Source organism: Notolabrus celidotus, chromosome 1 (genome assembly GCF_009762535.1).
Source record: "Notolabrus celidotus isolate fNotCel1 chromosome 1, fNotCel1.pri, whole genome shotgun sequence".
In the NCBI taxonomy this organism is placed as follows: Eukaryota; Metazoa; Chordata; class Actinopteri; order Labriformes; family Labridae; genus Notolabrus; species Notolabrus celidotus.
Genome location: NC_048272.1, coordinates 5,062,936 through 5,084,565, shown reverse-complemented (window position 1 = coordinate 5,084,565; position 21,630 = coordinate 5,062,936). Strand labels below are relative to the sequence as shown.

The 21,630-nt window shown below is 40.1% G+C and overlaps 2 protein-coding genes across 2 annotated transcripts; both read right to left on the bottom strand.

Annotated features, from left to right (window-relative positions):
- Window positions 1-1,501: 1,501 nt before the first annotated feature.
- pfdn5 (prefoldin 5) lies at window positions 1,502-6,823 on the bottom strand. The gene is made up of 6 exons (XM_034695048.1): window positions 6,692-6,823; window positions 4,084-4,186; window positions 3,592-3,623; window positions 3,405-3,479; window positions 3,173-3,281; window positions 1,502-1,880 (listed from the first exon to the last, which is right to left on the bottom strand). The coding sequence occupies exons 1-6, from the start codon at window positions 6,755-6,757 to the stop codon at window positions 1,795-1,797; spliced, it is 471 nt and encodes a 156-aa protein (XP_034550939.1). The 5' UTR covers window positions 6,758-6,823; the 3' UTR covers window positions 1,502-1,794.
- Window positions 6,824-8,409: 1,586 nt separating this feature from the next.
- espl1 (extra spindle pole bodies like 1, separase) lies at window positions 8,410-20,430 on the bottom strand. Its single transcript, XM_034682014.1, has 32 exons — window positions 20,269-20,430; window positions 20,021-20,109; window positions 19,475-19,777; window positions 18,633-19,379; window positions 18,391-18,492; window positions 18,129-18,240; window positions 17,907-18,034; window positions 17,491-17,684; window positions 17,031-17,273; window positions 16,730-16,874; window positions 16,411-16,570; window positions 16,075-16,214; window positions 15,693-15,827; window positions 15,480-15,596; window positions 15,206-15,377; window positions 14,963-15,094; window positions 14,693-14,849; window positions 14,345-14,454; window positions 12,442-13,586; window positions 11,945-12,353; window positions 11,694-11,825; window positions 11,375-11,588; window positions 11,034-11,239; window positions 10,771-10,898; window positions 10,417-10,539; window positions 10,148-10,297; window positions 9,866-10,033; window positions 9,655-9,759; window positions 9,448-9,563; window positions 9,274-9,357; window positions 9,019-9,183; window positions 8,410-8,867 (listed from the first exon to the last, which is right to left on the bottom strand). Exons 2-32 carry the CDS (start codon window positions 20,099-20,101, stop codon window positions 8,666-8,668), a joined length of 6,525 nt encoding a protein of 2,174 aa, XP_034537905.1. The 5' UTR covers window positions 20,102-20,109; window positions 20,269-20,430; the 3' UTR covers window positions 8,410-8,665.
- Between the last annotated feature and the right edge of the window lie 1,200 nt (window positions 20,431-21,630).

Sequence of the window (21,630 nt, the reverse complement as noted above, 5' to 3'; positions counted from 1 at the left end):
CTCAGTGAAAACAAATTTTGATGATGTTGATTGCTGCATTCCTTGGTTTTCATCTGATGGAGAGACAACGGCAGACTCGTCCTCTGAATCCTCCTCATCGTAGGAAAATTGACAATCTGGATCATCAATAACATTGTCCTCAGTCTCTGAAAGATCCTCTGTCTCTGAAATCTCTTCCTCTGTATCACTATCCCAGTTCAAAATCTGTGATAAAGCTTCTTCAGCTGTAATCCTTCTGGAGCTCATTTTTGGTGTGTTTGTCAAAGAGATGACATGAGAACAGTGAAAAGGACAAGGGAGAGAAAGTTCCTCCTCTACACACACCTGGGTCTCTGGGTCTGAATGGCTATTCAAAGGCTCTCAAAAAAAAGTACATCAAATGTTTATTTGATCTGAACAGCTAATTACCCACATTAAAGCGTCTGGGTCAAAATGACCCTTAACATCTTTGATGTGTAGTGGAATGTCTGTGCAGAGTTTGTATACAAAGTGTCCAGATTTTACACACCAGTTCATGACCCTAGATGAGGAAACGTCACAAAATGTCATGAAGAAAAAGAAAGGATAACCAGTACTTTGGTCAACACAAAAACTGAAAAGGGTCAAATTGACCCTTAACATAATATAAGGGTTAAGAAAAAGAGGCGGCTCTGATGGGACACTATAGGCTGGAAACAGTTTATGGATATTAATCCAATACTGATTAGATATGAAATTACCCTTATTTATGTATTCAGCAATGTAACGTTTTTTTTATCGCACTTATGACAGCTTTTAAAACTTTTTCCCCCTCTTGTTTACTTCTTCAATACTGTTGACTGGGTAATATTTCCTGCACTGAATTGAAATAATTGAAACTCTTACGAATTTTTTTTTTCTTAGGTCGAATCACCATTAATAATATAAAAACAATCTTTCATCAATTATGGAAAAAGTCATATTACAAAATGGAAGCTAGTAATCAAATTGAACAAACTCAACGAAGTGTGTTAAATATTTCAATGACAGTATTTTATCAACTGAGAAAGACATATATAAAAATGGAATTCTGTTCTGTGTAAAATTCCTTTGAGATTTGGAATTTTTGAAAATTAATAGCTGTGTGCTATTTTTAAACCAGTGTTATCTGTAATGAGCATGAATCCAACAATTGTAACATTTAGGCAGTTTGGGCTTTCCCATTTAGCATTAGATCCTCTGAATTACTGTCCACTTAGCAATCAGCTTATCATTCTGCCTTCAAGCCTGCATGCATTCATAGTAAACTCAGTGATTTCACTAGCAGCTCATTGGACCCCCTTGCAGGACTGGGTGTGCTAAATTCCTGGTAGTCCAGTGTGCTTGTGTTATTACAGTATAGCTCTGTCCACTTTGAACCTGATTAGTCTCATAAGTGAAAACATTTCTGTACTTGTGTAGTGCCTTCAAATATTTAAAGATGACAGAAAAGCAAAGAACCCTTATGACCAAAAGCATGATGAAAAAATCTGAATAAGAAATGTTCCTTGTGTGCATAACGACCTTGTTTATTGTACAAACCAAATATCAGTAAAGCAAATTTAAAATGGAGCAAAAACACCAGACCACTTTACCATGACAACAGCCTTTTCATAAAGTACTGACAACAAGGTTTGTGTACTTATTTCAGACAGAAACAAAAACATTCTTTATTCTTCAAGATTTAACATGACTCCAGATATCAGCGAAGGTATGTTTCTTGACCTCTGACAGCAGATGTAAACAAAATTTGTAAGCCCCCTTCGTAGTCATGTGGAGTTGCAACAGGTGCGCTCATTAAGCACTGGTGGTCCCAACCATTTGTGATGACTGCTGGCTCTGTTGGAGCTGCTGGATCTTCACGTTCATTACTTCCACCACAGCTGCAAGACAGAACATAATGTATACATTTAATTCATTTCCTGAATAAAAAAAAAGGTTACAGTTGACTGTCTTTACGCCGTTGTCATCACAAATAAGGAAAATGAAGTTATATTTTTGATTTAAACCACTTCAACGTCTTTCTAGCTTCATGTTTTCGAACAGGCATTTATACTGGAAAGGATGTTATTTCTAGTGTTGAATATGTGTGCAATTTTTTTTTAACTCTAATGCAAATCTACTTTCACTTAACCCTTATATTATGTTAAGGGTCAATTTGACCCTTTTCAGTTTTTGTGTTGACCAAAGTACTGGTTATCCTTTCTTTTTCTTCATGACATTTTATGACGTTTCCTCATCTAGGGTCATGAACTGGTGTGTAAAATCTGAACACTTTGTATACAAACTCTGCACAGACATTCCACTACACATCAAAGATGATGTTAAGGGTCATTTTGACCCAGACGCTTTAATGTGGGTAATTAGCTGTTCAGATCAAATAAACATTTGATGTACTTTTTTTTGAGTGCCTTTGTATAGCCATTCAGACCCAGGTGTGTGTAGAGGAGGAACTTTCTCTCCCTTGTCCTTTTCACTGTTCTCATGTCATCTCTTTGACAAACACACCAAAAATGAGCTCCAGAAGGATTACAGCTGAAGAAGCTTTATCACAGATTTTGAACTGGGATAGTGATACAGAGGAAGAGATTTCAGAGACAGAGGATCTTTCAGAGACTGAGGACAATGTTATTGATGATCCAGATTGTCAATTTTCCTACGATGAGGAGGATTCAGAGGACGAGTCTGCCGTTGTCTCTCCATCAGATGAAAACCAAGGAATGCAGCAATCATTATCATCAAAATTTGTTTTCACTGAGAAAGCAACAGTTGTTTCATACTGCCCAAAGAGAAACAAGACTGTTCTTGTAATGAGCACAATGCACAAAGATGCATCTCTGAGCACAAGAGAAGACATGAAGCCACTAAAAAAACATTAACTAAATAGTTCTTTAGTTTATTGTTGGAATTAAAAATGTATTGCATGTCTCTTTTCTAAATGTTTATATAATATAAATTAGAGTTGTCATTGGTTTAACCTGTTTTTTTACTTTTTTGAGTGGATTTTCACAGTACGGGTCAAAATGACCCGCAACATAATGAATGTAATTTTTTTCAACATAATATAAGGGTTAATGTAGAAGTTGATGAAATGTGTCTTAAAATGCAAAAAAAGCTAAAAATGTTAAGTGAGAAAAAATAAAGGCAATGCAAAGAGAATAGTTGCTGGTTTTACCTTGTTTCATGCCGTGTTTTTCCTGAAGGGCCGGCTGTATTTTCTCAAGGATCTGCTTCGTGAGGAAATCTATTTTACGCTTGAAGAATGCCTTTGAGTCGTCAACACTCTACAGAGACAAATACATTCAAGTTTCAATAAAGAATTTTCATGATAACTTAAATAAAAGCTAATTCATTATTTGGTTATGGATTATATAACACAAGGGTTTAGAGTGAAAATAAGTAATTGCCTTTTCAACATAGTATCCTGTCCCAACATCAACTAAACAAGTTTCCACATCATTCAATGTTCCAGGGACGTACATCTGAAAAAAAGACATGTTAAGGAAAATTTTGCAAATCTTGAAACACACTTAAGTCATGTCCCAATAAACAACAAACTGTGAAACATTTGTTTTTTCCACTGTTAAAGGATACAGAGCTGGTAAGTGGCACCAACAATTCTTTTCCTGTTTGAGAAAAGAGAAAAACATGAAAAAAATCCACATCTGATAAGATAGATACATTGGGAAATAAAGCCTGAGAAGAACACCCAAACATAATTTGAGTGTTTTTCTATAGTGTTGTTGACTCTGATGACTAAACTATATTCTTTACCCTGTGCAATAACATTCAATACACTGTTAAATATCCCTGCCACTTTAACATCCTGTATACAATACCTTCATTCACCGTGCTTTTGTACATAGCGAACTGTAACTATTCTGCGCATCTGTATATACTTCTTATTAATCCAATTTATATTATTTCATTCATATTTATATCTTATTTTATTCCTTCTTTCTATTCATATTTTCACTTTTTCATACTGCATATTAGAGCATTCCGTAACAACTGAATCCTCCCCAGATAAATAAAGTATTTCTTATTCTGATTGGTGCACATGGTCATAACAAGAACTGTACCCACCTTTGTTGTTTTTGTTGAGGACATTCAAGCTATCCTTTGCTTCAACATATTTTGTCTGGGCCACTTTGAGCTGACCGATTGAAGACGTGAGGAACTCAACTTCCTGCAAAAAAAAAACAAAAAAACAGAAAATGCTCAGAACACCTGAGATCTATGAATGTATGGTTCAAAACATCATCATGCCAAGCACTCAAATTAACTACTCGCAAAACAGCAACTTTCAGCGGTCTGAATAATAATAATAATAATAATAATGCATTTTATTTATAAGCCCCTTTCTTGACACTCAAGGTCACCTTACAACATTAAAACAAAGAGTTTAAACAACAAACAGTAATAAAATACAATTTAAAAAGTTTTAAAAGAATGGACAGTGGAGTTGTGGTCAAATGGAGTAAGCCAGTTTAAACAGATGAGTTTTGAGTTTGGATTTAAAATGTGGGAGTGAGTCAGTATTACAGAGGTCAGGTGGGAGAGAGTTCCAGAGCTGGGGAGCAGAGCGGCTGAAGGCTCTGCTGGGGGGGGGGGGGGGGGGGGGGCAGTGAGATGGATGGAGAAAGTAGCATCTGAGGGTGTGGACGGGTGTGGCAGTATGAAGGAGGTCAGAGATATATGGAGGGGCGAGGTTGTGTATGGATTTGAAGGTGAGGCGAAGTATTTTGTAGTTGATCCTGTCTGTGATGGAGAGCCAGTGGAGCTGTTGAAGGATGGGTGTGATGTGGTGGGTGGAGGTGGTGCATGTGATGATACGGGTGGCTGAATTTTGAACCAGTTGTAGTTTATGGAGGGTTTTGTGGGGGAGGCCAAACAGAAGGGAGTTGCAATAGTCCAAATGGGAGGTGATGAGGCTGTGAACAAGAATGGCAGGGGAGTGGGGAGTGAGTGAAGGACGGAGACGGTTAATATTACGTAGGTGGAAGTAGGCGGACCGGGTGACGTGGTTGATATGGGAGGTGAAGGAGAGGGTGCTGTCGGAGGATGACACCCAGATTCTTAACCTGAAGGGAGGGGGAGAGGGACGAGTTGTTGATGGGAATAGAGAAGTTATGGAGTTTATTTAATGTAGATTTTGTGCCAATTAAGATACGTTCAGTCTTATTGCTGCTTAATTTACAATGTTACAATGTCATTTAGCAGACGCTTTTATCCAAAGCGACGTTCATACGAGAACAAGAACAACACAAGCAAAGATCTAGACAAGAGGAAACAAGTGTGAGTCAACTGTAGCTGGAAGACATGATCTGCCACTGGGGACAACAGTGGAGAACAGTCTAGCTAAGTGCATAGTGCCAAGAGCTTTAGCTGTCTTTTGAAAGTAGAGAGGGACTCTGCAGATCGAATGGAGTTGGCCAATTCATTCCACCATTTAGGGGAAACAGAAGAGAAGAGTCGAGCTAGTGATTTTGAGGCCTTGTGTGTTGGAAGCACTAGGCGCCTTTCAGAGGCTGAGCGTAGCTGGCGAGAAGGGCAGTAGACCTGGATGAGGGGTTCCAGGTAAACTGGAGCGGTTTTGGTTACTGCTTTGTAAGTCATGATTAGAGTTTTGTATCTGATGGAGTGAATATGTTGTTTGCAGAAGATGTGACCAAGGGGGAGGAGGTAGATGATGAACAGCAAAATTAAATACAACCGTGATATAGCCATCATCAACGCACAAGGAGAGATTATACAAAGTTTGAATACTTTAACGTTGAATTTATTTTTATTGTAACAGAAAAGACTCCTTTACATTGGGGGACAGAGCCTTTCCCATCGCTGCCCCGACTCTCTGGAACTCTCTCCCTCCACACATCTGAGACTCTATGGGGCGCCGTTTGTAAAGTTGTGGACACCAAAAATAACGGCAACATTTCTCCACATTTAGCTCCAAAACGTCCTAAAAATGTAGAGTGAATTTTTAAAAGTCACTTTTTTTAAATCTCATTTAATTTTCTTGTGAAAAATATATTAAGTTAAAGCAATTGTTAAATCCAAATGTTAAATATAAATCTAAATGCTAAATATAACATTTAAATGTATATTTAACATTTATATTTATATTTAACATTTATATTTATATTTAGCATTTAGATTTAGATTTAACATTTGTATTTAGCATTTATATTTAACATTTATATTTATATTTATCATATTTTAACAATTATTTTAACCTAATATATTTTTCACAACAAAATTAAATGTGAAGAACATCACAAATATTCCTCTAAATGTGATTAAAAAAAATTGACTTTTAAAAATTCACTTTACATTTTTGCCTGTTCAAAAAAGCATACAACACATGACCCCTAACCCCGCCCCACCTCTGTCCTTGTTTTGTTTTATTAACCTGTTTTATTTTAACTTTTATTCTATGTAAAGCTACTTTAAGTATTCAGAAAAGCACTTAATAAATCCTATGAATCATTACTATTTTTATGCTAAAGACTCGTTTACATGTAAACGAGTCTTTTCTCTAACAGCTGACGGTAGCGTTTGTCCCGTTAGCAGCAGGTATGCTAGCAGCTTAGCACAGCCTACTGCCTTAATTCAGCGTTATATTATTGACATAATGAAGTGCATATCAAAGAACAAACACACAAATCAAACAGACTTCACATACTGACAGTACCTGATCTAGCTGAGTTTTCAGTCCCTCTAATTGAGGCAGGGAGAGATCGGTAAGATTCACCGCCATGATGGAAGCGTGATGCTAAATGAGCCCTGCTGTATGTGTTTCCGGGTGATGGAGCTGGAGGGGAGTCAGTCAGGAACACCGCCCCCTTGCGGTCAAGATACGAGATGCACCATGCTGACAATAAAATGATTCTATCCTTCACATCAGTTACATTTTTATCCAGATTGCTCAAAAAAATTACTTGTTTTTAACACTCAATATATTCCGATATTCAAAAGTTTTGAATGCCTGAGGGTCATATTCGGAAATTTAACAACTATGTAATTAAATTAAAACTAGTCTCATTCTACATCATCACATTCAAAATATCCCCCAATACATATCTGTCATAACTGTGTTTCATTTTTTAGGGTGGTACATAGCCTCAATATTTTTTGTCGTCTATCCAGTGGTGGACAAAGTACACAGCTTCATTACTTAAGTCAAAGTATAGATCCTCCAGGTCAAATATTACTCCAATACAAGTGAAAGTTGCTCTGTCAGATTATTACTTGAGTTAAAGTACTGAAGTACTTCCTTTTAAAAATACTGAAGTATTCAAAGTACTTTTTAAAATATCTCGAAACTTCGTATTTTTAAAATCCATAAGTGCAGTCAAGAATACATAGAAGTACATTCTGTTACATTATGTTTATCTAAAAACCATTACTTGAAATCTCTAAAAACTATACCATGGAATAAAAACAGCAACTAAGTTACTCCAAGAACAGACAACTTAGTTGAAATGTTAATCTGGAATGAAACAAATCTTAAGTAGCTCAACACGCTTTCTCAGGTTGGATAATGAATGTTTGTATGTTTGGGCAGAGTGGGAAACAGGGAGAACGTTTCAAACGATATGTATCATTCCTCATTTCAAAAACCTCTAACATGGGCTGAAGATATGGACATGGGTGCTCAGGCGGAGAATTATAGCCATCATTACCACCTCTAAATGAACTGCCTGATCTGAGTGAAATTTGCTGTGTGTTTGCTCCATGTTCAATCGTAGAGTCCACCACTTGTTACTGTCCACCACTGTGTCTATCAAACTACTTAATTGGTAATATAGAAATTTAGAAAATAGTTTTATCTTCTGAAATACAACTGCTAATGGCATTCATTTAAAAAAAGATGGATCCTAAGACAACCAAATTCTAAAAAGGCAATAGATTCTCAAGCTTACTTTGAAGGGAACTTAATTTTGAGTGAACTTTCTGTATTGTTGTAGAAGAAAAGTAATTTGGAATGACAGTTTGCACCTTAATTATAATATGTTGAGTTATTATACTTACCATCACGTGTATTTACTCCCAAATTCCAGCTTACACAGAGCATTTTATTTGTTTAAATTAAAATACAAAGAATACAATTAAAATAAAGTTCCAAGTCCTCTGCTTCCAAAAATTTAAATATAAATAAACGGAGTTACTGTAAGCTGTCATAAAATATAATGGCTTGAAGAAAAATTGACACTTGTACTGTAAGGATGCAATCCTCAGGCTGTGCAAGAAGTTCCATAGTTCAGACAGTACACTTATATTTTTTACAAAGGAGACTTATCTATTCACTTTTTTCTCAGAAGATACAAAATTTAAAACAAATTTCACTCTTACACCCTACTATTCACCTTAATGCAAATTGTATTAAAATGATCTTCACTTAACACTGTCTGTGCGTAAAAACACTTTTATTCACAATCTGTTATATCAACACATTCAAAGTGCACATATAAAACCATTCAAGCATAAAAACATTGGTTTAAAAATAGCAAACATAGTTTTAAATAAATGAAAAGTATCAATATCATCATTTAAAAAAAATTAAACACAAGGATTAAACTTCAAGTTTAAAACAAGTTCAAGAGATTGTGCTGAAGCTATACAATTTAAATCTGCAGAGACTGTTTACATCCTGTTTCCAGTCCACCTACTGCAGGTGGACAGGTAAGCCATAGACTACAGGTGCAGCTCCTATGAGGTGTTTCAGGTGTGTGGCCTGACGTGACGGGCCCATGTAATCCAAGAGGGGAGCTCCAGAACCAGCAGACAGCCAGGACTCCAACAAGGCTTTAGTGAAACGGTCAATATCCCGATCTGTCACATCCCACAGGTTTCCCAAAACAAAGGGGCTAAAAAAAAAAAAAACACATAGGAAATTGACTTAACATGTGTAGTATACAACGCAGACAATGACACATTATAATCCATTAATATTCCTTGTGTTGCTATAATGTTCCCAGGAAGACTAGTTGATCTTATTCCCCAAATGAGATAGCTCACCATCCTGCTATGAGGTAGTTGAGTATGATGCCCTGTCCTTCCTGGTCCCCACGCACTGCCAGAGCAGCACTACTGCAGCCAAAAAGCAGAGCAGCTGCTCTCATCTGTCGTTTCAGGACCCCTTGACTGTCTAGGAATCGTGCGCCTGCACCGTGACCCACAAAACTAAAGCATATACAGACAGAATAATACAAGTTATTTCAGGGAAAGCTTAATAAAAAAATAACGATATAGAAAAATAGCAGAAAAACTCACATGTAAAGATCCTTTGTTGCAACAGCCTCCTCCAGCCTACCTGAGTCAGGCGCAACTCCACACACACCCTCCCAATCCAGTTTACTTTAATGAGAAGAGTCATTTGGTCAAAGTTGAAGGAAAGCCTTGACAGAAAAAATATATATAAATTGAATGTTTGTCAATCTGCCTTACCTGTTGAACCAGTCCTTAAATCGATCTTGAGAGTTTCCCAAATTGGCATCAGGGTCCAGCACATAAAACACATGCTTGGTGTCCACACCATACTTCAGGATGGATCTGGAGTCAGTCTGAAAAGGAAAATAATAATAAAATGATATTGAACAACCACAAAATGTATTAGAAAGCAAATGACATCTGCGCCATGGAGCTTAATCTCACCTCTTTTTGAATGTTCAGTCCAATAAGGGAGTGTAGAGAAGGCATCCGGCTGACGGAGCAAGATTGTAGGATGGAGATGCTCTCCCAAGGCAGCTTCTGAAGGTACTGCAAAGGGAACCGTGCTTATGAATTATTTTCTCTCAAAAAGTCCCTCCAAGAACAAATCCAAATATGGGACATTTAAGTATCTGACAGAGGTGATTAAACAAACCTTATCCAGAATGAGAACCACATGACTGCGCGGCTCATCTCTGTCAGCGAGTTGGGACACAGCGATCTGCAAGAGCTGGTCACACTCCACGTCCCACTGAGGAGAAACTCCCAGAGCAAACTGTTTGAGGTCTTCTTTGGAGAGCGCAGGAGAGCCCAAAAGCAAAGCCTGAAACACGATACAAGGGTTGTTGGTTGTGTTTGTGATTTTGAAATCAAGACAACAAAAAGGCCAGGTGCTTCTGTGTTGGGGTTTATGTGGCAAAAACAACACATCGCCTACCTTCAGCATCTCCTCACTGACGGTGACTCCTCTTGCAGACAAGGATTTGCAAAGGTGCAAGGCTTGTTTGGAGGGCTCAGGATCTGACGAACAGGGGAGAAGAAAACTCTTCCAACATCCCAACAATTCCTCCATCTCCTTTAGAAGTTGCTGAAAGAATGAGGGGAAGTTTGTACTTAAATGGGACAATTTGTCATCAAAACAAAATAAACAGGGATTGTTAAGGCCACCGAGACACCCAAGCAGTACCCTGGTTCTTCATGACTTACCTCAACTCGAGAATCGAGTGCCCTACGGCCCTCCCACCACTTGGCTTTCTCAGAAACGCAGCTCACAGCCTTCTGATCCACCTGGATACTATCTATCTCCCGCACCAGCCAGCTGATGGGGTGCTGGATAACACACAAAGACAAAGAAATAATGTTAATTCAACCACAGCAGCAGCCGCAGGTATTTTCACTTTTAGAATAACTACTTTGTACTGCTAGTCAAAGATGGGCATGTGAGAAAAATGGCAAAATGAAAAGTTAGTGGTGTCTTAGGCACAAGCCGCAATGCATCCCCTGGACTGGTCTGATTTCCACTTATGGCCTTTCTGGTGAGTTTTTTTTAAACATCCTCACCTTCTGTTTAGAGGTGGGGATGTGAACAGTTACAGGGGCTGATCCTTTCTCAAGGCGTGACAGTACGATGCTGTCACCCATCTCCCCAGGTTTGAATCCAAGTACAGACATCACACACACTGTCACTCCTGCACAGGAAAGAGAGGGACACACAGTGTTCATGATCCAACTCACATCCTGTGTGTCAAGTTATTGGAATGAAAAAGAATGAGCAAAACAAGGATGTACAAACTTAATGATGGTATTTACAGTTAATATGTTACCTTGTGGAAGTTGCTGAATTTGTTGCTTGAAATCTTGACAGTGGCTCTCGGGGAAAGTGGAGGAATCCAAAGTTGGGAAGGAAAAGATGTTCTCTAACTGCAACAACTTTTGTTCGGTTGAATTCTTGGACTCGCCTGGACTGAGCTCGTCTAGACTCTGACCATCCATCTTCTCTGCCAGGTCAGAGGACGCCTTCTTCAACTTTCTGCAAGAAAATGACCAACGATGTTAAAACATGATGATGTATTTGAATGGACTTTTACATTTTCTGTTTTAAAATATATTCACATATGAACCAAAGATCCTGACTAATCATTTTTCACACAGCACACGCGCTTACTTGAAACAACTGGCCAAATGCCTGATTGTGCGATGACGACTTGTGATGCCCAAAGACTGGGCGTGCAGCATTGCTGTAGTCATGGGGTCCTGCTGTCCCACGGTCAAGGCCAGAAGAGAACTGACTGTCGTGTGGATAGTTGGGGAAGGAAAGTGCTGGAGAGCCAGCCAAGCTGAGCGGAGTAGAGACTGAACATCCTCCAGAGAAAGATTATCTATGGGGGAAGAAAAAAAGAATTGCAACTGGGTAAGAAGCCTGATTGAAACTGCTCAGGCTAGATTCTGCATCAGGCTGTTCTGGCAGTAGTGGAAAGCCTTACCCGGCCTGGTGTCTGAGTGAGACAGGTGGGTTTGTGGTCCATCCCTCAGATGGCCTCTGCTCCTCAGTTCAGACAGGTCATCTTTCTCCAAATCACAACACATGTCCCGCCTTAACACCTCAAAATCGATGTCTTGGGAGGGTCAAGAAAGGGATAAATAATGAGACCTTTATTTTCATGTTGTAACATGCTGTGAGAAATATAATGCTAACAAAATAAACTAAAGATTACCACGTGTACAAAATCCTCACCAATATCTTTATTTGAAGCAGGATTATCTTCAGTGTCTGATGTCCGAAGCTGCTCGATGCTTATGTCCAGAACTTCAGTAGTTTCCTCATCAATGGTCCTCATTTTGTCCGGCTCTTCCAATGAATCTGCCTCAGCCCTGGACAGCTCCCTCCTGGTTCTTCCCCTTCTTGTTGAGGTGGACGGGCAGACTAAGGTGTCATCTTCAGAGGAGGGGGGCCGAGCAACTGCAGTGCTCTTCTTACCCTTGGTCTGCCTCTTGGGTTGGACCTTCTCTGCAGGAGGATCTGAGGATGTTTTACTGCTTTGGGCGACTCTTCTTGCTGTGGTTCGCTTTTTAGGGGCCTCAGTTTTTTCTTCAGGCTCTGCCGGGGTATTTGTTTCAGTGTCACTTTCATCGCTGAATTCCACCTGTAATTACACATTCAAATAGGAGGACATTTAACATAGACACTACATGCGTTTTTTAACAGTATAACCTCTTTCATCAAGTGCTTACCTTGTAGCGTGATTTCTTTGTGCGTCTGGGGGCAGCAGGAACAGCTTGGGCTTTGTCTTGAACTGGTGACAGCTCTTCATACACCTGAAACTGCAGCTTTGATGCAGTCCTCTGTGCTTTCTGCACTGAAGCAGGGCCTTTTACTCTTTGAACTGGAGTACAGGCTAAAGTGGGAACCACTGTGTTAAAGTCAAAAGAGCCGAGGTCCTTAACAGAGGGCTTTGACTTCACCATCACTGGTGTCATGGGAACCAGTCCCTTTCCTTTTGAGGAAGCGCTTGTCACTTGAATCTTGGGCTTGACGATCTTGCTCTTCTTTGCCTCCTTTGTTTTGTCAGGAATCTCTGGGTGTTTAATGGACTCTTTAGACTTCTTAATAGTCGATGGAGGAGGCACCCTTTTCTGCTCTGATTTTAGTTCTTTATCAATTTTTGGGGCATTCCAAGTCCAAACATTTGAGAAAAGCTCCTCTGGGGTGCAGTCCTTTCTGTCAGCCAAGGTAACCAATGACACTATAGCTTTGGTTGCCATTAGGCCTGCTCTAACAGGTCTAAGGTCAGGAGAGGGAGTAGACTCCACAAATGCTAAACCAGCATCTAGTATTTTCCATATACTACAGACCTTGTTTAGCCCTGGTTCCAGCCCAGACAGGGCCATGCTGAGGTACACACGACCCACTACATCCTGCATCAGGGAGGGTTTATAGTCACTTTTTACACCACAGGGAGGGATGAGTTCAGCCAATTTTTCACCAAGTTTGGAAGAAACACTCTTACAGCGGGTCAGAGTAGCCCACTGAAGTTTCATTCCAACTCTAGCTTCATTTGGATCCAACTGGAGAACCAGATCGGCCTGTGTAGCTGCCCAGCGAGCGGTGGCACGTCCCAAACAGGGCTCAGAGCAGCAGTGACACTGGCAGTCAGAGTCATGCGCCAAGGAGGAAAGCCAGCGGCGAGGCTGAGCTTTGAGAGGTGGGGAGCTGGCTAGATCCCTCACTATGGGTTCTCTGGCAATCCACCTGGTGCTCAGGATGCCCTTATCATCATCATCCTCCAAAGGAGGGTGTGAAGGCTGGGGCTTCTTTGCTGGGCGACCTTTCCTTGGTTTGATTTTCATCTCTGACTTCTGCACCTGTTCAGATAAATCTAAGGGGGTAAAAATAAAAGGCATAATAAATACCAGACCCAGCAAGTAGTAGCATTCATTTCAAGGAATCATTCTTTTCAATCATCTTTTTGAAATGCAATAAAACATGAAACCAAACCTTTACATAACATTATTAGTGAAAGTTGACAAAAAAAATGTAATAAGTGTCTGGTGCTTATTGAAAAGGTGTAGTTAGGTCTGGGTCTAGTATATTAAGAATTTTCATTTCAGCTTACAAATCCTAGCCGAGTTTCAAAACTATCTCTAAGCTGTACAAAGGCCTTCAAGGGTTAAAAGGAGTGAATATATCCTACATAAAGGAGAAATGGGAACGTGAGGGTAACTTTGCAATCTCGATGGAGGAATGGAAGGATTTAAATGCCAAGCAATGGAATGCTGGTGGCCAGCACAAAAGCCATAACGAACTGGTTGATGGGATGCATGACATTTTTGTAATGGGAAAATTAATGTTTACTCTGAGGCTCAAAAGTGGTGTGTTTGATAAATGTTGGAAAGGATGGATTGAGTTCATTAACCCACATAGATCAGCTTTCAGGTAAAGATCTACAGCTGTACTGTAACTCCCTTAGTTCCCTGCAACACATGGACTGTTATGTTTTCTTTGTTTGTTGGATTTTTGTTTGTCATCTTTCTTTTCTTTTGTGAAAAAAGTTGCTTATGTATAAATCTATCTTAAACTTAAATACAAAGAAAAGTGAAAAAATAAAGAAAGGGTGTAGCTAAGCATTTAACAGACCCATGCAAAGCTCCAGAAGATTTCTGACTTTATCCAAATCAACTGCACATTCCTCTCTCTCCCCCTGCATCAGCTCCAACTCAGCTTTCATCACCAGCAGCTCAGAGCATCTACAAGACAAGACAAATGTTTTTTTTAAAAAGAGAGATAGCATCTAACATTAGTACTTTGTCATAATGCAAGATAATTAAAAATTCATCAGGGCACAGTAATCTACCAGAGCTGAACAGACTGTAGGCTTCCAGTATGTTGAAAATATTTGAGAAGAGCCAGCTCAATCTGATCAGTTTTCTTTGGGACCTGCTCCACATTTCATATTATAATCAACTGCATAGTACATTTACTCACTGACTGAGTGCTTGGAGCTTCATGGCCAGTTTGAGAGCTTCCAGGCACTGGAGCCTGGCCTCATTGACGGCCCCACAGCTGCTCCTAACAGCCACCATCTTCATGGAGCATTTTAACAGCTCTGAGAGCAGCTGCCACTTCAGCACCAGGTTATCTCCTGCTCACAGATCAAGGGAGAAAGAATCAACAAAGCAGACAGTGCTAAACAAAAAACAATGAAGTATTGGCAGCTCTGCATTTGCTGTCAGTACAGGTTTTGAACAAAGGTACCTTGGTCGATGAAGCGGGAGTTGCCTGAGGTACCACTGTTTGTCCCATAGAGGCCCTTCCCCACTAACGTGACCAGTAGACTGCAGAGAAGCTTCAGACTCTCATACAGGGCAGTGTCCGGGCTAAAGATACCTATAAACAAGTAAACAGTCATTTACAGCTGCAGACTCATATTCTATATTCTCAGAGCACAAATTAAGAAAGACAAAGATTAGGTTTTTATAGGTGTATTCTTCAGCTAACCATGCTTCGTGATGTGGCTTCGCTGGGCCTCAGGCAGTGTAGTGGTGTCCAAACTCAGGTAGGAGCTGCAGGTCTGTAGCGCTTGAGCACGCAGCAGGTACCAGCTCTTTGACTGCCTCTGTTCATTCACTTCTTTAAGCACCTCACACAGAAAAGGCACCCCAATTTGCACCTGTCGAATGTTACAAAATGAATGTCAACTTTGGTAATATAATAAGCCTTGAAGTAGAAATACAATCCAGTTATATAGCTATAAAGCGATAAAGTGACCTACCTGTCCTGTGTTGTAGCAGTATTGAGCTTTCAACAGAATGGCCAGCATCGAGAGAGAAGAAGGTCCATCAGAGCTGGAGTCAGAGGTAAGAAGCTTTTCTGCCTTCTCCAGCTGGGACTAAAAAGAAATGGTGCAAAAACTTAGAATAATGAATTCATTCATAGCAGGTAAGGAGTGAGTTTGTGAAAAGTTATTTTAACAAAACTGCATTACCAAAGCCAGTTCAGGGGTTCCCATGTCCAGAAGGACACTAGCTGACTGACAGAGGGAGCTGGCACATGCACGGGCATCAGCAAGTTGATGTGAAAGTCTGATCGAAAGTTGGTAGGCCTCCAATGCCTTCAGAGGCTGAATAAGGGAGAGAGGAGGTTTGATAAATACACAGAAACTGCATTAATCAACGTGAAATATGTAACAAAAACCAAATCTGACAATGCAGGACAAAATCAACACACTAATCTTTCTTGTGGTGCAATTTGAAACTGAAGTATCTGCCCTCCTGAATCCTAACATAACAAACCTATAAAAATAATCTTTAGTGAGTGTTATTATTCATTGTGTGGGGTTATTATTCTAACCCCATTCTATTCTGTACCTTTCCCATGAGTTTAAAGAGAGCTGCAGTCACAGCGATGGAGCTGCAGGTCTGTTTGGGGTTTCTGACCAAAGGCAGGGCTTTACTCTGCAACTGAGCAGACCATTCACCTAGTGCTCTCTCCAAAGGCTTGCACAGCTCTAAAAGGAGACAGAAAATGTTACATTTTAATCTCTCTTAGACACAGAAAGTGAAGGATGATCATATCTTTTTAAATAGACAAAAACAATGTGATGCATTCTAAAGCAGGTTACAATGTAGTATGATAGACCGTGCATATACTTAGCATATCACACAAAGCTGGATGATTGATGTGAAACAAAAAAGGACCCCTACTGTTTTCCGCAGCCAGGTTGAAATGTAGGCCTTCGTGGACCAGGAAGCTGTCTTGTGTCTTCTGCTTGTCTTCATAATCAAAATCATTGGTTCCTATAGGATTGGCTAGACACTGGGTCTGCTCACGCAACTCACGCTGTTTTTTATCTCTTTCAATGGCCTAGCAAAAAAAAGTAAAAACATACACATGCATAAATAGTTAGTAGAATGTCATTATTGTGCTTTAATTTAAGTCACTTCTATGCCTTCTTCTATGGTTCACGGAAGGAAACAAAATATAATAAGCACATGATTTTCAAACTAATGGTCCAAAGCTCACCTCCTGGAGATTTTTCTCTAGAGTGCAGATATAGAGCCAAAGTGAAGCATGGGCCTTGTCATCCTTAAGTCTGTCAGCATTCTCTGTGGTCTCTGGTTCTTCTTCAAGCAGACGTAAAGCTTCAAGGGTAAAATCAACAGCCGTGCTGTGCAGAACAAGGAACATAATGAACATTTTAGCTCAGCAGGGCTATATGCATACATTTGAATTGCTTCATCATGTACCAAAAGCTTTAACAGTGTTTGTTTATGCATCAGGAATGGATGCTCTTTAAAAAGGGTGATGCTGCTAGAATTCCTACCAGTCAGTCTGTTCACTGAAGTCCTGGTAACATACAACTTGGGCCATTTCACAGAGGTACACAGCACGTAGATGGGTGTGGGAGCTCTCTTCATGGCAGATGTCCAACAGATCACACAAAGTGTTATAACGCTCGTTGGACGTGTCTCCTGCCACCTCCTTATAGGCACGCAGCTCTTCCTCCAAGAGGCAAAGCATCACTCGCTCATCAGGGACATCAGAACCAAAACCATCGTGTAGAGTCCTGTTTAGGGATGGAACAAGCCACGAGTTGTATTTTTTTCCTCACGTATATACTATGAAATCTGTTGTATTTATAACTCAAAAGATGTGATAAATAACAAAGTTAAAGGTCCCATATAATGCGGTGCATGGATAATGATGGATAATGACAAGTGGGATATGTTATAAACAGCCCAAAATACCATAATATGGGACCTTTAAATTCTAATTTCCTCTACCTCAGACGGATGTCCTCCTCAGAGTTCCGGGCTGCATCAGTCTTGGTTTTCACCCACAGTGAAACCGGTTCAGCCATGTGAGTTGTGATTTTGTCCCCCAGAGCCTTCAGCCACAGGATCACCCAGTCCAGTGCTCTCTCCAGTTGTCCAGCGCGCCGAGAGGTCTGCACAGCCAGCATGAGGGGTCGGCTCAACTAGACAGTCAGATGGCATAATGATACGAATGAAAATGTATGATAATAAATATACCCCAGATTCAATCAGCTTTTAGTTCATGTAACACCTAACAATTAAAAACATAATGGAATTCTGTATGCCGACTCAAAAGCCCCTTTCTGACAGACATAATATATAATACGTATTATGTAAACTGTGACAATGTGATGCATGAGCAAAAAAAACACTGAAGAGCTTACCCTGTCGACAGAGAGAGATGCTGGGACACTCTTGCACAGATCTATACAGAGGATCTCGACTAGTGAGAAGGCTTGGTCGTAGAGACGCTGGTTGTACAATCCACATGCTAAGTTGCTCACTGAAATCACTAGATGGTGAAGAAAAAAACAACAAAAGAATCAAACCTGTGTCTAAATTGTCAGTTTCACAACAGTAATATTTTTGATCTCGAGGGAAGTTACCCGCTTTGACGAGAAGATTTTCACTAGACAGTTTACGCAGTTCAGTCATCATAAGTCCAGCTGTGGCTTGGCAGTAGAGCAGTACTCTGTCCAGTGTGTCACTGTCCTCCAGCTGGAAACAACAAATTACAATCAGCAGTCAAGGATTAAACAAAGTGTTTGTATAACTCTGGAAAACACATGATTCATGTGTTTGCAAAGTTTCTTTATGCTATCATCAGTATCATCAAAACTACACTAGGCATTACCGGATCAGCCTTACCTGTGAAGCAAGCATGCTCTCATAAGCAAATACAAAACCTTGGTAAATACTGAAGCAAAGCGCATGCTGTAGTCTGCTGCTCTCAGCCTGGCATTTTGGACTCTGTAAATGGAGCAAACCCCAGGTTAGTGACCAGTATAAATGTTCCTATAGAAAAGTTTGTTGGTAACTAATCCAATAGTGTTCTAACTTTTAACAATGACACATCCACAGATATCCATCCACAGCTGGTCAGTTCTTACCTTCTTTAGCATCTTCATTATACGTTCTTGATATTCCTCAAGAAATGAAAACCAAGCCAAGAGCATAGGCCCGCTTAATCCCTTGCTGTCGCCACTTTCCATAGCCCACATAACGAGTCCGGATCCTTCCAGAACTGCATGAGCTTCTTGGTCCCCCAGGTCAGCTGAAAGAGGCCTCAAGGCTCTCGCACACTCCTTCAAAGCTTGGCCACATTCCCCTTTGACCTTTACTGAGGAATGAATTTTAACAGCCCATTTCCCAAGCACCACAGCTGTACACTGACTGTCACCGTGGTCCATAAACTTGCTCTCAGTGTCATTCAAGAAGTTGGAGGCGAGATCATAGAGGCTGGCCTTACAAAGCACCTTCACTATTACCAGCGCCATTTCTGAGAGCACATTTAAATGTGATGTCAGAGCAGACTGCTTGAGCCCATTCCCGTAACAGCTTTGACTCCAACAGCTGCTGAAGAGTGTGTTCATTTCCCGCAGAAGAAAACAAGCATCATCCTTGGTTATCGCTCCACAGCTGCTCTCATATTCATTGATGGCATCCTCTGTGTAAATGGGAGCCTTGGAGATCGAGGGAGTAGAGTTGTCTGTGTCCATTAACAGGAGGAAGCTCAGGGCTTGTATCTGGCAGTGGAGTCTGTCATGTGGATTTAGGATTTTACTCTCCTTGGTTGCAGAAAGTCCAGTCCAGAGCACCGAGAAGCAGCTCCGCACAAGGACACAGTAGTCCTCACCCTGTGGGCCATGCAACAGTGGTAACTTTGTTAGTGCCGACAGTGATATATACAACACATTTCAATGTATTCTGTAGAATAGAGGAGGATACTAACCTGTTGGGCAGGGGTAAGCCTTGTGAAAAGCAACCCAGCTACATGGCTGCATAGCTTGTGAGCTCCAAGTGAGCTTAGCTTCTTGACAATGTGAAAAACTATCTTTTCCATGTACAGTGGACAGCTCTGGGCAACAAGTGCTGCAGAAACATTGTATCCATGAAGGGAAAGCTCAACCAGCTGTACCAAGTGACTGACATGGTCAAAGTCCAGGGATGTGGCTCCAAGGTGATGGTTACAGGCTCTGATGACCCTGTCACACAGTGTGCGACCCTGAAGGCCAGGATGACTCTTCACAAAACCCTACAGAATGTAAAAAATAAAAAGACAAGTTTAGAACCTCTATTCAAATAAATTATTGGTTAACTGTAGTGGAAGTTGTATCTAATACACATAACATACTTAATTCAATTATTCTAAATTTAAAAAAGCTCTTTTGTCGGTTGTAAATCCTGTTTCTCAAAGCTTATGTATCAATTTAAATACCCTAAACAGTTTAAATCAATGGGAGGGATTGGTGTAAATAAACTTGTGATTTATGCTAACCTCTAGTTCTTGAAATAAAAGCTTCGTGTCCTTCACAGAGGCAGTCCGTCTGATGTACTCTTCCGCTTTTAAACACTTCATGTTGACACCTGTGGAGTTCATAGAATATGTTAACAAATCAGCAAGTCATCACTTTAAACTTCGACAAAGTAATGTGTTTGGCTAACGTTAGCAACAACGTTTACCACAACATGACGCAAGTAAGTTAACGTTCAATAACTTCAACGACAGACAGAAGTGGGACTTACTTTACAGATAAAACCTTCGGAGAATCACTTTAATTCACAACCGATAAAAACAGAAGACTTGTTATCTATTTTATCATGTTTAAGCAGCGGTGCAGTGGCTGCTAAACTCGTGTAGCGAAGTTTAAAAATTCAAATCTCCAACTATCGCGGAAACTGCGCCGCGCGCACTGTTTTTGAAAGGTGTTTGTTAACCAATCCGACGCTACATCCGGTTTAACCGGATTTACAAGGACTTATGGGTAATGCTGTTTTATTGTTCTCACTGAACCACCAAGGCGGGATAAACCCATAGGATAAACCAGATACACAGACTGTTGTCTATGGTGGTGAACCATGTATATGAATTATAAATCATAGACTGTATAAATAAGATATAAATATACACTGCTCAAAAAAAATAAAGGGAACACTTAAACAACCCATCCTAGATCACGATTAATGAAATATGCCAGTTGAAAATCTTTATTCATTACAAAGTGGAATATGTTGAGAACCAAATAATTAGGGTTCCCACCGCGTCCTGGTAAACCTGGAAAACTGTTGACCAGTTTTCCATGACTGGAAAAGACCTGGAAAATGGGAGAAAAAGTAAAATGTCTTGGAAAATCACGTATTGTCCTGGAAAATTATTCCAACATGACTGCGTGCGACCTGGCACGATAAAAAAAAAACCCAAAAACACATCCCCATCCATTGAAAGTTGAGTGCACGCTGTGCTGGAAAAGACAGCGACACTGCGTGACTTTTTTCACATCTTTTCTCCCTCACTTGGTCATAATCATGCATTCACAGAAAACGGGGGTATATTGTTTATGTTTATGGTAAATTAACCTTGTGGAGTGCTCTTTTGATTCAAAGAGTCTTATATTTAAGTTATAGTGTGGCCAGTGGAGTCTGGCAGAGAGCTTGGGGGTCTGTGCCTCAACTTTCTCTGCAGTCTGAGAGCTCAATTACCGTACTCTAGCTCAGTTGTTCTCAAAGTGGGGTCCTGGGACCCCTGGGGGTCCGCGAACCATAGCATGGGGTCCGTGAAATAATTTGAATAAATTTCTAATAAATTATAAAATTGTACTGTGTCATTACAAAACAGCATATACACGATTGTTATGATACCATTTGGTGGCTGAAGGGATATGTGAGTCTTGTTACTGTTAATTTTCTGAAAGCGTTTAAGATCAATTACTTGAAAAGTATAAATGTTGTCATGTTGAGTCCACAAGGAAGGAAATGACCCTCTGTTTTAAAGTATACCAGTGGTATTTACTTGATTCAAATTTAAGTGTTATCTGTTTATCACTATGGTACAGGTCTGAAGTATTTACATTGATACATTTTACAATACAAATAGTTCCAAGGGCATCT